The sequence below is a fragment of the Ruditapes philippinarum genome, unplaced genomic scaffold (assembly GCF_026571515.1).
Source record: "Ruditapes philippinarum isolate M1 unplaced genomic scaffold, ASM2657151v2 ctg1099_1_1_1_1, whole genome shotgun sequence".
Lineage (NCBI taxonomy): Eukaryota > Metazoa > Mollusca > Bivalvia > Venerida > Veneridae > Ruditapes > Ruditapes philippinarum.
In genome coordinates, this window is record NW_026862937.1 from 110,850 (window position 1) to 126,186 (window position 15,337).

Sequence of the window (15,337 nt, forward strand, 5' to 3'; positions counted from 1 at the left end):
TGAAGCTACAACTATCCTTCAACGTTTTAAAGCTACAACTATCCTTCCACATTTTTAAGCTACAACTATCATTTCACATGTTCTTTAGCTACAACTATCTTTTTACTATCCATCTGCATGTTTTTTAGCTACAATTAACCTTTCCATGTTTTTGAGCTACAGCTTCTCTTTCACTATCATTTTATATGTTAATGAGCTACAACTATCTTTTCACATATTCTTAAGCTACAACTATCCTTTCACATGTTCTTAAGCTAGATGTGCCATCGATAAGGATTTTTGTATTGATATATCGGTAATGAATTATCGGCGATACAGCGATATATCGATTGCCAGGCTAAATTTTAGCTTTCAAGTCTTTTTAAATGTTTCCTAAGGACACTGACAAAGCAGTTATATATAGACAAATGCAAAAAAGATAAACTATGAAAACTGAACAATTTGTTTCTTTTTTATCATATAGCTATAAATGAAAACTAATGACTAGTAACTATAAAGTTTAAAGTCTTTTCCATTTTACTTTAGTTGTTGTTGTTGCTATTACGTAGTTACTGATCATGCTAAATCCCGTTCCTTGCCGTTACAATTAGGCCGGGTTTAATTGGCAAATTATAGTGTGTAGAACCTGAATAATTATTTAAGTTTAACATTTTGTAATCATAATTTTTACAAAGAAACACTGACAAATTTTTCTTGGCATTTCTACACATCCACTTAGCAGACGTGCGAGATTACAAAGAAATTAGGCAGCATTCGTTAGAGACACTGGGAGGTAACTTGGGCATTGATTTCCATTTTCAATTTAGAAAAAAAATGTTTCTGGCATTCATAACTTTATATGATGTTTTGTGACAGTAAACAGGTCTGTCAGTTCTATAACACCTGTTCACTGAAGTCTCTTTAGCTAGAAATTATATGTGCATTCGATATCCGATATTTAAAAAATGGAATCAATATCGAATCGGATAACAAAGATCGTTGATACACCGATATCGATTGAATCGATGACAACCCTATCTTAAGCTACAACTATCCTTTCACATGTTCTTAAGCTACAACTATCATTTCACATATTCTTAAGCTACAACTATCCTTTCACATGTTCTTTAGCTACAACTATCCTTTCACATGTTCTTTAGCTACAACTATCCTTTCACATTTTTTTGAACTACAACTTTCCTTTCACATTTTTAAGCAACAACTATCCTTTTACTATCCATTTGCATGTTTTTTGAGCTACAACTATCATTTCACATGTTCTTCAGCTACAACTACCCTTTCGCTTTCCTTTTACATGCTTTTGAGAGACAACTATCCTTTCACATATTCTTAAGCGACAACTATCCTTTTACATGTTTTTGAGCTAAACTTACAATGACTTAAGCTACTTCTACCCTTTCATATGTTTAAGCTTTTACTATCCCTGAATCCAAATCAGAAAAAAAAATGTTTTGAGTCATTTAACCTTAACTATAATGAATTTGTGCGTTAAACAAGTACATTATTCAATTTGTAACTATTCTTAGCTAATTTCATATTATTGAAGTAACATATAAGCCTTTGTGGCCAAGTGACTAAGGTAGTTGACTTCAATTCAAATCGCTTGCCCTTTACTGCTGTAGTTTCAAATCCTGTAGGGGACTTTAATACTTTATGTACAGAAGCTATCCAGCTAGCTTATTGAAGATCAGTGGCTCTGCTCGGGTTCCTACTCATGCCTGAAATAATGCACACGAAGAAGCACTTGAGGTCTGCCTTCACCAGTAAAGATTAAAGTCACCTACCACAAGTGTCGGACAAGCAAACAAGACTGCTAATTTCCTGATTCCAGGGATATGGGTCAGGTTACAAAATACTGATCCAACAGTAGATAAAGAAATAAATACATAAATCTGACCCTACCTGTATAGCTTTCGCCGAGAGGAACAAAGCTGGGTAACTGTGCATACTGTTTGAATTACTACTCTGTGGAGAGGAGGCCATATATGACTGAAAGAAAGTAGTGCAATCTTTAAAATTGAAACTGTTTGGAGATTCATACACTAACAAAAATCAACATACTGCTTGAACCCACAAAACAAATCTCTTTTACATATACAGTGGAGATCACTTATAACAAATATGGTTGCATAAGTAGCAAAAATAAAGTGAAATCCTTAGCTTAATAACTTACATAAACATGCACTTTTCTAAAAAAAAATACAAGTATTTTTTATTCAAAAGGGAATCAATTGAAATAACTCTTGCAAGAAAATATGAACAAGAGCCGATATTCATTCATATGGTGCAAAGCAGTTTCTGTTCAATACTAGTAAATTCTCAATTCAGACTTTTAACAACACCTCCCCCCCCCGCCCCCCAATTTCAATGGTACATTAAATGTAAAACATGGCCTGTCCAAGCACTGAAAATGAAAATACAACAAAGTTGGAATGTAACAAATCAAATTCCCAGAAATTCACCAGAAATTTGTTATAAGCAAGTTCCACCGTAGTTGTATCAGAGACGGTCCCAGATTTTTTTTTTTGATATTCCCCAATAGTAACCAAGTTGTTAACTTACATATTGAACACCTTGAGGTGATGGTGACTTGGTGCCTATATTAGAGGCACACTGTTGACTACGACTAGGAGACTGGCATTGTTGCTGCAATAAAATACAATTATAACATTACTTCATTTACTTAGAAACATGGACGGACAAGCTGTGAACTGTCAAGAAGGGCTATAACTCGGCACAAAAAATCACCTGAGCACAACACCATCTTTAGTTGTATAATAACCTTACACTGAAAAATATCTGTAAAATTAAAAAGAATTAGATTATTAATTTTTTCCCTATGCTCAAGTAACATAGCATTTGTCACTACTGCTAAGCCTATGGTTATAAATCCTACAGGCTTCCGACTTCCCCTACATTAAATTACAGGCCTAGGTAGATTCACTAATCAGTTGTCTATCAGGAAAGCTTCCACACACAAAATAGATATTCTTTGACTTCATGTAACATCCGCTAGTGCCCTGCAAGCATAATTTTAGACACTAGCAGAAACACTGGCCTAAATTTTTTTTTTAGATTTCTTTAAATGAAAGAGAGATAATGAAGACAAAAAGATGTGTGTATATGACATTTGGCTTACCCTGGTTGAAATTTTTTTAGCAAAATAAGTTTAATTATCTTCCTTTGAACAAAATTATATGTCATTAAAGCATGCAAAAAGTCATGTAGCCAAAAAAATATAACTTCTATTGGCTTATTAAATTCTTTTTAGCAAGTAGCTTAAATGACTAATGGCATAGTTAGCATTGACGGTTCTTGTGCGTAAAATGAAAAAGATTGAAAAATGTACTTTCATTTATTACATATGCTGATACAGAACAAATACCAATAAAAGAGATTATAAATAGAAATCTGACTCATATAGCAATGTATATAATAAATCAATAAAATCTATCAGCCAGAAGCCTACAGTCTAAGAGAGTAAATAAAAGTGCCTTTTTTTTAATACATAAGCAAAACAAGAGGGCCATGATGGCCCTGAGGTCGCTCACCTGTATATAGGCCCCCCCAACCCCCACCCAAACGTTGCAGGGTCAATTTAACCCAAGGGCTTTTATTTGCACAAACTTGGTAGACACCCATAAGAAGATGTTTCATGCTAAACATCTAAGCTCTAGCTCATTGGGCTTTTTAAAAGAAGATTTTTTTAAAGTTTTTACTATACACATATAGTTAAAAACAATGACACCCCTGGGGCCGGGCCAGTTTTGACCCCATGGCTTTTATTTGAACAAACTTTTTAGACACTTACTAGAAGATGTTTCATGCTTAATATCTAAACTCTAGCTATTTGGGTTTTTCCAAAGAAGATTTTAAGTTTTTGCTATACACAAATAAAGAAAATCAATGACCCCCGGGGCGGGGCCAATTTTGACCCCTGGTCTTTTATTTGAACAAACTTTGTAGACACTCACTAAAAGATGTTTCATGCTTAATATTTTAACTCTAGCTATTTGGGTTTTTTCAAAGAAGATTTTTTAAGTTTTTGCTATACACATATAAGGAAAATCAATGAAGGGCGGTGCCAATTTTGACCCCAGGGCTTTTATTTGAACAAACTTGGTAGACACCTATAAGAACATGTTTGATGCTAAATATCTTAGCCATAGCTCTTTGAGTTCTTTAAAAGAAGATTTTTTAAGTTTTTACTATATGCATATAGGGAAAATCAATGACCCCCCGGGGCGGGGCCAATTTTGACCCCAGGGCTTTTATTTGAACAAACTTGGTAGACACTTATTAGAACATGTTTCATGCTACATATCTTAGCTCTAACTCTTTTGGTTCTTTAAAAGAAGATTTTTTAAGTTTTTACTATATGCACATAGGGAAAATCAATGACCCCTGGGGCGGGGCCAATTTTGACCCCAGGGCTTTTATTTGAACAAACTTGGTAGACACCTATTAAAACATGTTTGATGCTCAATATCTTAGCCATAGCTCTTTGAGTTCTTAAAAAGAAGATTTTTTAAGTTTTTACTATATGCATATAGGGAAAATCAATGACCCCCGGGGCGGGGCCAATTTTGACCCCAGGGCTTTTATTTGAGCAAACTTGGTAGACACCCATTAGAACATGTTTCATGCTAAATATCTTGGCTCTAGCTCTTTGGGTTCTTTAAAAGAAGATTTTTTAATTTTTTACTATATGCATATAGGGAAAATCAATGACCCCCCGGGGCGGGGCCAATTTTGACCCCAGGGCTTTTATTTGAACAAACTTGGTAGACACTCGCTAGAAGATGTTTCATGCCAAATATCTAAGCTCTAGCTCTTATGGTTTTTTAAAAGAAGATATTTAAAGTTTTTTCTTTCGGTTGCCATGGCAACCAGAGTTCTGCATGGAATTAAATTCTTTGAACAATTTTTAAAGGTGACCACCAAAGGAACATTCCTGTGAAGTTTGGATGAAATTGGCTTAGTGGTTTATGAGGAGATGTCATTTAAAGTAAAAGTTTACGGGCGGACGACGGACGCCGGACGGACGGACGCCGGACGAAAAGCTAAAAATGCATTTTACACTTAAATTGCCAGAACGTAAATTGATTTTTTAAACTTTGCCACGGCTATGGAACTTAACAAGCTTGCACTTCTGTATTTTTTTTTAATTTTGATACTGAAATCCACTAAACTTTGAACAGACCATTCTAAATTCAATGCTAAGTGGATCCATTATACAAATTCTGAAGGTTAACTTAGCATTATACTCCAACCATATTTAAGGGAAATCATACAACTCTTGCTTTCTTAAATCATATTTGATGTTTCAGTTTCCATGTTTAATTTCCTTTATCCCCCCATAACTATTCTAATCCAAAATATTCTTTCCTCATATAATAACGAAATTTTTACACTATTAAGATTATTACTTATTCTTGACACACGTTGCCTGTTTATATTTCCTTTTCACATGCTTGATATAAAAGCTCAATTTCCAATTACATCCTAAGCTCAATTTCCAATTACATCCTACTCTTAATTAAATATGTAACAATATTTATATTTCTTCAATTAAATATCAGAGTTGAAAACAGTCGTTAAATACACTTGTTCAGCTATGCTAAACTCTAAATCTTGTCCAACATTGCTACTTAAGACATTTTGCAAAACTAGCAGTTTTTGATATACTAAGAAGAATTAAGATTAGACATTTTAATGACTTACTTTAAAATACTCATTGATTTTCTTCCCATTTGCTTCTGGTCTTGTTTTAGCTAGAACTGTAAATAAACAAAGGAATACATTACAACATTAAAGGCCCAGAAATACTTTTTATTTTACTTCTCAAAATCTTTTTTTTTTTCTGATGTCCTCTTAACCATCTTTTGCTTCCATTACTTTATGGCAATACATAGTTATAGTGACTTAGTATTTGGTATGGAAGTTAAAATACTTTTTTAAAGTCTACTATGGTTATGATAAATAACTTCACATTCTTCTAAATTCTTCAGGTGATAAAATATCTCACATACTCTTAAACCGTTATTAAAATGTTATAAAACTCATGTTTGCCCTTTCTGAAGCCCTTAATGTGCCTTTGAGATTTTCTCCAATACTTAAGTAAGTATTCCACTTCCTTCTCCATACATTATAAGCACACAATCAATAAATAATATGTCAATGTATTTACACCACAAGACAGCTATGACCATATATAGTCATTTTTCTTTTTCATTTTGTTTGATAGGAAAAAATAAGAATAAGCACTTTCAAAGATTAATTATGTTACATTTTTTCTTGAACAACAGAAACCTAAAACCCAATTTATTTATATATTTTCTACGAATGATTACAGAGAAGTGCAAATATGGTTTCAAAGTTTAATCATAAAACATTTTTTCTTGAAAAACAGAAACCTTAAAATTGGTTTATTTGCTTGTATATTCTCTAAGAATGATTAAAGACATAGGGAAGTGAAAATATCTCTTTAAATGAACTTATGTTAGACATCTTTGTACAGATATTATAAATTTCACTCGTCTGCTTGTAGAGAGGTTGAAAATTTCACTCGTCCACTTGTAATTATGAGTAGAATTTTAAAGAACTCCATGCAGGACGAGTAGAAAAATGTTGCCTGCACAATGGGTTTAGAAGCAATTGTCCTTCACTACAAGTGACTTTAAAAATATTTTTCGATGCCTGTTGTAGTTAATTGGTGGTAAAAATTCCTGGCACCATAGACAAGGTTCTAGAATGAACTCTTATTATGCCTACTACCTAAATAGCTTCCCTTTCAATAAACTGCATTTTAAACCAGGTATATTTTTACATTGATAGCAGTAGGTTATTTCAAGTAATAGGCCTAAACAATCTGATAACAAACATACTGTAGCCCTTATCGCATAATCTGGACAAAACCATTCATCTTTTCGTGAACATTTTAAATTTAAACTGAGTTGCGGCCAGTGCGGACCATGATCAGGAGACACAGAATTGCCGGCTGATCTTAGTCTGCACTGGTTGCAAGGGTAGAAATTGTTACCGCGAACACACTAAATGTTAACAGTCATAAAAATTTATTTTCCTATGTAAATTTATATAAAAGTCTTATATAAGTAATTCACATGAACTTACGTGATCCGTCATGATTACTATCACTGTTAGTAGGTTTTCGTTTTCTCTTCCTCTCTGACGGCGTTCTCTTCTCCGGAGTGTGAACCTGAAAATCGTGAAAGACCTGCTTTTAAATAATAACGTATATTCTATCCTTAAACACACTCTGTACAAATTTATTCCACACTTTCACATGACCTTGTTAATGAGTTTGTCCCTTTTCTGTACATTGTGCTAATTAACTTTAAAATCAATATGAATGAAAGCGATTCAAATCTAGAAGCTTAAACCATTAAGTTAGAAGATATATACATGTACATATCCAGACAGATATATCAAAATGTGTGCATAAAAATCAATATACATTAACATGGGATTGTATTCCTCTCTAAGTATTACCAGATCATGACAGACAGAATCATCACTGGTATTAGGAATTTTTACCTTGAATCTGTATTAAAAATTAGGAAATTATGTGTGCCATGGACACATATAAATTTTTTATAAAAATTGTCTTTATCTGTAGGAAATTATACTGAACTAAAAATTGTTGTCTTTATCTGAAGTGAACTATTTTGAACTAAAATAAGCATCTTTAACACAATTAGCGTATATTTGCCGAGTAAAGTACCCTTGATACAACATGAGGGTCACTGGTCATGTGACAAGCAGCCAGCACAAAGTCAATGAACAGAAGTCACTGAACTGAACAATTTACTGCACATATTTAAAACAATGACCAAAGATGAAACACAAGGAAAATACTTTTAATTATAGAAAACTTTCTCTTAGCTTTCTAATAATAGAATCTGTCAAGCTCTTGATTTCAAACTGTCCATTCAATATTTGGTACTAACAAAAACACTTGAATAATTAGCATGTTTTACAATAGTTTGGACACAAAGCTCAGAAATACTTTTATTCAAATGGTTTAATTCTTACAGAAGTTACTTTTAAAACAAACTCGGGTGTTTTATGTAACAAGAGCTGTCAGTAGGACAGCTTGCTTAACTACTCTCTGTGCTTGATAGTAAAACAAACGCCTAGATAATCTAGAATTTTCTTTGAAGTTCAAAAAAGAACCATAATTCTTTTCAAAATCCATAGGATACTATAAAGTTGTAACAGTTCAAATCAGTCTCTGAACTGTGAACTAAAGTGTGGGTCAAAGATTCTAAACCTTTATGAATGAAAAGCTTCAAAGGAAATTTACTATTACGGTATTACCTACCTATTGTTCTGACTGCCCCCGATGTTTTGATACATTGTACAAGAAGATGGACAAATCTATACACCCCCACCCACTTCAATAAATAAGGAGGCAATAAGAGGTAAATGGTTAAGATTCATATTTGATGTCAATGTTAGTTATACTCACAGATATAGATGTATACACTCACCTCTTGCTCCTCTCTGTCTAATGAGCCTGCACTCAAGTTGCTGTTACTCTCACTGGGCAGTGGCACTTGCTGGGGCATCACATTCATTTGCTGTGGTATGTTAAGTGGCTGAAACTGCAATGTGTTTATAAAATGTAATAGATGTCATCCGGAATATGGCAAATGTTGGTTTCTTCCCCATCTAATCTAATTGTACAAACAAATTTACATAATTTATAGCTGCATGATGCACCTTACTTGGTATCGTTCACAATAGTAGTCACTGTGTTACGCTTTTTATCGAAATATTTACCAACGTAACTGTAAAAGTTTCTTTGTATCTAATCGATGGAAAAAATCCATAAGCGTCAAGTTTGTGAGTATCTTTACTCATTATATTCTGTAAACAAATATGCAATTTTGATCATTTAATAATGATGTAGACAAAATGTAATTTGATCTTTATAAACTGTAAACAAAATTTCATTAATCTAGTCATTAATAAGTGGAAACAAAATGTTACTAATTTACTATGACATTACATGTAAGTATGTTTTGCATAATTAAGTTACTCTGTTCAACATTTATTCTTTTTCAGTTGGTTAGGGTTTTGATCGTTATTTATATGTAAGTTTGCAAATATATAAAAATGACTTCTATTCATTTACTTAAGTGGCTATTCTTAATAACTTGTTTGGTCGGTTTTAACACCTATTCTAAGACATGGTCATTTTTCTGCAGTCTCTTAACCTAAAAGTCTTCCAGGAAACTAACCAGTAACTACCAACTTCACTGCGAGTGATGGACTACTAATTCCTGCATGATTTCTGGATTAATAACGAGGGACAAAAATAACCTTTCAACTTAATGTTCAAATCAATAGTCACAGAGAAATTTTGTATCGCCAGTGGATCAAACCAGCAACCTCTGGATTACAAATCAGACTGATGCTCTCCCTATTGAGCTAAGCCAGTGGACATGCCTGTTTTTTTATTACTTATAAATGTAAAAGATATCAAAGAATATACCGACATACAACTAAAGTCCCTTTACTGTATAAGTAATATTATCACTGGCATGAAAAATATCTATATTATCAGTAAGTACTGCCAACTGCGTATCTATAAACAGTGTTTTCAAACAAACTGACATATAGTAAAACATAATAATCATAATATGCCTTTGAAACGAATTTGTTAACATTGAATCCACCACTCACCTTTCAGAGTAAAGACAGTTTCGGTTCCTAGATATTTTAACCCGATCAACAACAAGCATAATCATGTTCAATCATGTTCATTTCTGAACATGAACATAAATTAATCACCACACAAGAGTAGCTTTCTAAGCATACGTCTAACTAGATTAAAATGTTAAATTGAAACAATTTATTTTTAAATAAAATTTATTTATTTATTTTGGCTAGGAATTACGTCGCACCAACACAGTGTAGGTCATATGGCAACTTTTCAGTTTAACTGGTAGAGGAAGACCTTAAGTGTCCCCCCTTGCTTTATTTCAGGCACAAAAAGGCATCTGAGTATAAGCACCAACATTCTGTAGCCTAGCTGGATAGCTTCCTCACATGAAAGAATCCAAAGTCAACGGCGGAATTCCAACCCACAGTAGAATAACATTGAACATACCCTTCCATAAAACCTGGCTTCTAACAACTCTGCCTTTCTTGGATCCAGTCCACCAAGGTTTACATTGTCCATTGTATCTGCAATGTAAAAGAACATACCAGCCTTGTAAATGGGAGAATAGGATGCCTAATTTTCAAAGTATGTTAAAGATGAGCCTTGTAATTCGACAGTGCAAATGCTCATGTGTTTATAAATAGCGAGTATTTGAAATACAAACAGCTAGTTATATATACATGTATGTACCAGCGTTTTAATAAATCCTTTAAACCTTTCATATATTATCATGAATGCACGGAAAAACATAAACAAATTTAATAAAATCCTCTGCTTCTGTAGTTGAAATGGAAATATATTCAAATATTCTAGAAAATCATTTCTAATGCATCCATGACGTCGAACAACGTATTCCCTAAAAGTCAGTTACATATAATTATTTAATTTATATAATTTCAATTAAAACGCCATTTTTCAGAATCAACCGTATCAACTGTTTACCAATCCACCCATTTAAGTGTCAAAGACTTACTTTATAAATCAGCCTGTACTTGATGCCAGCTTTAAACTATACAACCATTCTATGTGTACAGTTCATCAGCAAATATGCAAAACCATCCTTTTGTCAACTTCTGAAAAATACAAAAATGAACCGATTGAAATACATTACAAGTATCAATTCAAAATCTTCTTAACAGCAACTTACTTTTAAGTCCCTTCCAAATAGTATTTGTAGCCATTGTCGAGCGACTTGCGAGCAAACACATTGTCCCCGTCTGTGAATTGTTCATAAGCAAAAGTAACAGCTAGGAAGAATAAACTACTGCTGTAATACCTTAGATGGAAGCAATAAGCAAGTTTGGTCTCAGGACTTCGATTTCGTGTGTTCAAGTCCCATATTTGTCAAATTTATATTCTTCGGAATTATATCTGATTGACAACAATATGTTCAACACTACTCATCCTTTTATCACAATAGTAAAGGGGATCTCGGATAATTAGATTTTTGTACCTGATAGCTAATATGCAAGATCAGGTTATAGATGAATGGTTTGAACGCTGTTACATCAAAATCCCAATGAGAAGTCAAAACACGATATTTAAGAAGTGCTAAGTTCTGAATGTGTCTGAAACTTTCCATGTTTTTTAAATATCTTATGAAATCATATAGTTTAACTTGAAGACTTTAACCTCGCATTGGGTTAAGTAATAAGCAACTGAATCGAATTGCTTCAGATTTATTGAAGTCATTAATTCATGGTGGCTAAAGATTGCTTTTAGTTTTCTTTTAAACCCTTTGTTGTTGTTTTTTTTTGGGGGGTGGGGGTCCTAGACATACTGTTAAGTCACATATATCGCAAAGATGTCAGATCTCATTCTTAAGGTCGTAACCAGGAATCAAACCAGTCTCGGATTACGAGATTTAAAAGAGAAACTTTACAACTAAATAGTGGGGTTCAAACACACAACCTCAGAGTCCACCTCAGGATCCTGGCACATTTACCTCCACACCAATTTTCCTTCATGTTATTAAAATATTTGGCTTAATTCAATTTAATATAATTTCTCAAGACCTTACTTGTAACTGTCATAAATATTCTAAGAAATAAAACATGTAACTTTGGAGGCCACTAAAGCTAGCCTACTGGGTAAAGAGAGTAATATACTACACATATCTACATATGCCTGTCTGATAAAGAAACATCCCAGCTGTACAAGAAAATTCCACATAAAATTGATAATTTGTTGTTGCTATAACCAAGTGTTTATCAAACAGGTCTCTACTAATCCTACCAGTAATAAATTTCCATTAAAATCAACACATCAAGTAAAATACTCAGCACTGTTATTATTCATCTGTGTGCATAATAATGCAGTCTTGAAGTGTAAATAACATATCTATCCTAGGTCAAGGTCAGACAGATAAATAAAACAGCATTCTGATACAATCTGCACGTCCAGGAAACCTCTCAATTTTGCTGTGGTTGGCACTTTTACAGGAATTTCTGGCCATATTTGGGAAAATTACCTAGTTTAATTTACCAAAATACTGACAGCAATCGGTCCTGCCTTCCTAAAATATGAAGAAAATCAACAAAACAGAACACTTACTATGAACGAATAACATGTAACAATAAAAGTAATGCGTAATCAAACAGTTGTTGCAGGGCACTGTACGTTGACTTTTCACTCGGCAGAAAAACATGGCGGGTCACAAAACATTTGCATTAACAAAACACAAAAATAAGCATAGTTACCCGCTACATATCTGTAATCTTTCACAAATAGCAAGTTAAATGCTCGATCTCCCTGTCTGCAATCCAGTATAATATTTTTCCTCAAAATGGCGACGTAATTAGCGAACAAAAATGGTCAATTTTCTCCTTTACTTCGTTGTTGATGCTCGACCTGTGACGTCACATATGCACTCTGCAGCGCGCGATGTGTCGGGATAATTGTTTAATTGATTAGTTACTTATTGATTTTTAATCAATGTACACCTATCAAATTAAATCGAAAGATGCACTGATTCTGACTCAATGATTCGCATTAAAAGACAAAATAAAAGATTTTTTCAATTTTCTAATACACAGGTCTTCGGAATATATCGGACATGTACATTTAGTCAATCACTATTCCCGCCCAAGATGTTGACTGAGTTGTATATACATGTAGCTTTGCTGTGTGTCCTATTATAAAGCGAACAAGACATCGGCCCAGGCGTTAACATGTTTAGTGTTATTTTCAGTCACAAATATGTAACAACACAGGCGCGTAGCCGAATGAAACAATTGCACAAGCACCTGTATACATTATACAAATTAATATGTTTAAGATTCATTGGATTTATCTCTTTTTTATTATTTAATTTAAAGATAGAATATAGAGCTATTTGAAGATTGGATAAAGAAGAGAAAAACGAAGATTTTATTGTTGCAATGAATGAAAATGCATGCTAATGATTTGTAACAAAAATCTTATTTTTGTATCTATTTTGATAATAAATGAATACTATATTAAACCAAGTTCAAATCATAGAATAAGTATTAAGAGCATCAGTGACGCACTTAAATATTATGATACTAGATCAATATTGCATACACCACGAATATTTTAATTAAATGGATATTCAGGGGCTGGTTTTTTGTGCGTTAATGTATTGATTTCATTCAAACTAATTTTTAGTGACTTTTTGAAGAGTCGATTTTTGAGATGTGATTGAAATAGGGCCTACTTCTGCTTTAAATAAGTAATTAAGCATCTCGAAAGTATTATATTGCCGATTTAATCAAAACATGCAAAATACGGTAACCGTACAATGCCTCAGCTATAGCACAATCAAATGGACTAGCTAACTAGCATTGATTTATGCACGGACTTTTATTTAAAGTCCGTAATTTATGCAAAGGAAAATGCGTAAATTGTAAATAATATAATTATATTAATTAATATTGAAATATGTTATTTCAGCATCGATCGAAATCGGTGCCTATACCATGTGACCTTTTTACGATTTTCATAATTATATAAAATAATAATAATAATTATAATAATAATAATAATTATAAAAAAGGTAGACAATGTACATATGATATGTTTCAGCATCCATTAACATGAAAGAAAAAAATTGCAATCCCTTTTTATAGAAATACAAAAGTCAAAATTAAGTGACGTACTTAATGAATTCACGATGATTACGGACGAAAGAAAGAATTAAATAACCAAAAATCGCATGTATACAAGTATAGATCTATATAGATTCATTTTATATCATTGAGTAATAAATACGTATTGTGCTGTTTACCATATTTCCTAACATTTATGTATTTTTTGTGAATATACTCTACTTTGATTTCCATATGGTAAGATTGAATATTTCACATGAAGTGAAAAAAATATCCATCGAGAGTACAGACAAAAATTGAAAACTTACAGATTCGAATTTACCGAGTCTCTTGTAGAGTGCAACATTTCTCACCACCCTAGCACCGGCTGAATCTGTACTCGAGCTTCACCACTATAAATATTAGAACCAAAGATCCCGAAACTTAAGAACCAGAAATACTGCAGACACGATTTCATGTGAACAAAAAAATATCAAAACAAAACAGCAACTAAAACAGCACACAAAAAAACAACAAAAAACAGACGAAAAACAACTCTTACACTCCCAAGCACCGACCAAAGCAGCAATCAATCTTCAGCGTAAACGTATATAAGAATCAATTATTTGGAAGGACCAGGCAATTTTAACAAACCTGACACAATGTAACAGTGTTCAAGATATTCTTGCTCAAGACATAGCCATCAACATATATGGCATTATTTTGCATAAATGATAATACATGTACCCAAAGTACGCACAACAAATTATGGTAAAAAGAGTTTTCGCTTTGAAGCATCTAAAATCTGGAACAGTTTATCTAATGATCTCAGATGTACACCTGACTTAAGGTATGAGCCCCCTAATGGGCACTATAAGGAACTATAAAATTGACAACATAGATTTTTTCTAAAGTAAAACTTGGCTATTAGAAGGGCTCTTTTTCAGAAATGAGAAACTCTAATTACTCTATTATATAATCATTATGAAATAATGTTTTCCTATAGAAAATATTTAAGAAACAAATAATAGCATTCAGCTAACAAATGACCCAACAAAATTATTGTTTCTACTCAAAATGTTTGGAATATGTATATAAATGTTACCCTACCCAACCCATTTTAAGTAGTTGTTTGATCATTTTTCTACTTGGAGGGCCTTATCCAAAATATCCTTCAAATTTATTTAAATCAGGGGCTGTTTTCAAAGTTTGCAAAAATTTCCTCAAAAGTATATTGGATGCGCTTGTCAAATATCAAATACTTTTACCGTCTATTTTTTATTTTATTAGACTTTGAAAATATCAGGTACCATATTTGATAATAAATTTGGCACAATTTAGCCAATAAATACCAATAATAATTTTATAATTAAAATGAAACACTTTCTTCTTATCAAGAGTGATCTGAGAGACACAAATAATGTTCAAAGAAAAAAAAAGAAAGAAAAAAAAAAGTTGCTTCTTCTGGGGCTTGAACCCGCGCCCCTCAGTTACAACGCAGTTGACAGTAGTTCTAGCCTATAAAGTGGAGGTAATGCATTAGGTGGGCCATACCTTAAATGAGTTTAAACGACTAATTGAAACATGGAGTAATGACAAG

The 15,337-nt window shown here is 32.8% G+C and overlaps 1 protein-coding gene across 3 annotated transcripts in view; it reads right to left on the reverse strand.

Annotated features, from left to right (window-relative positions):
* Nucleotides 1-12,731, reverse strand: part of LOC132720662 (serine/threonine-protein kinase tousled-like 2) — a 32,115-nt gene extending 19,384 nt beyond the window's left edge. The window contains exons 1-8 of one of the 3 annotated variants that reach the window (XM_060704834.1): nt 12,391-12,731; nt 10,665-10,764; nt 10,139-10,215; nt 8,514-8,627; nt 7,135-7,237; nt 5,725-5,780; nt 2,563-2,646; nt 1,903-1,989 (exon numbers count right to left, since the gene is read on the reverse strand). In XM_060704834.1, coding sequence (XP_060560817.1) covers nt 1,903-1,989; nt 2,563-2,646; nt 5,725-5,780; nt 7,135-7,237; nt 8,514-8,627; nt 10,139-10,210 — 516 coding nt within the window. In that variant the 5' untranslated portion in view covers nt 10,211-10,215; nt 10,665-10,764; nt 12,391-12,731. Of the gene's footprint in view, nt 1-1,902; nt 1,990-2,562; nt 2,647-5,724; nt 5,781-7,134; nt 7,238-8,513; nt 8,628-10,138; nt 10,216-10,664; nt 10,765-11,926; nt 12,006-12,390 lie in introns of those variants that run through there. The other 2 variants (XM_060704836.1, XM_060704835.1) reach the window with 2 other exon arrangements.
* Between the last annotated feature and the right edge of the window lie 2,606 nt (nt 12,732-15,337).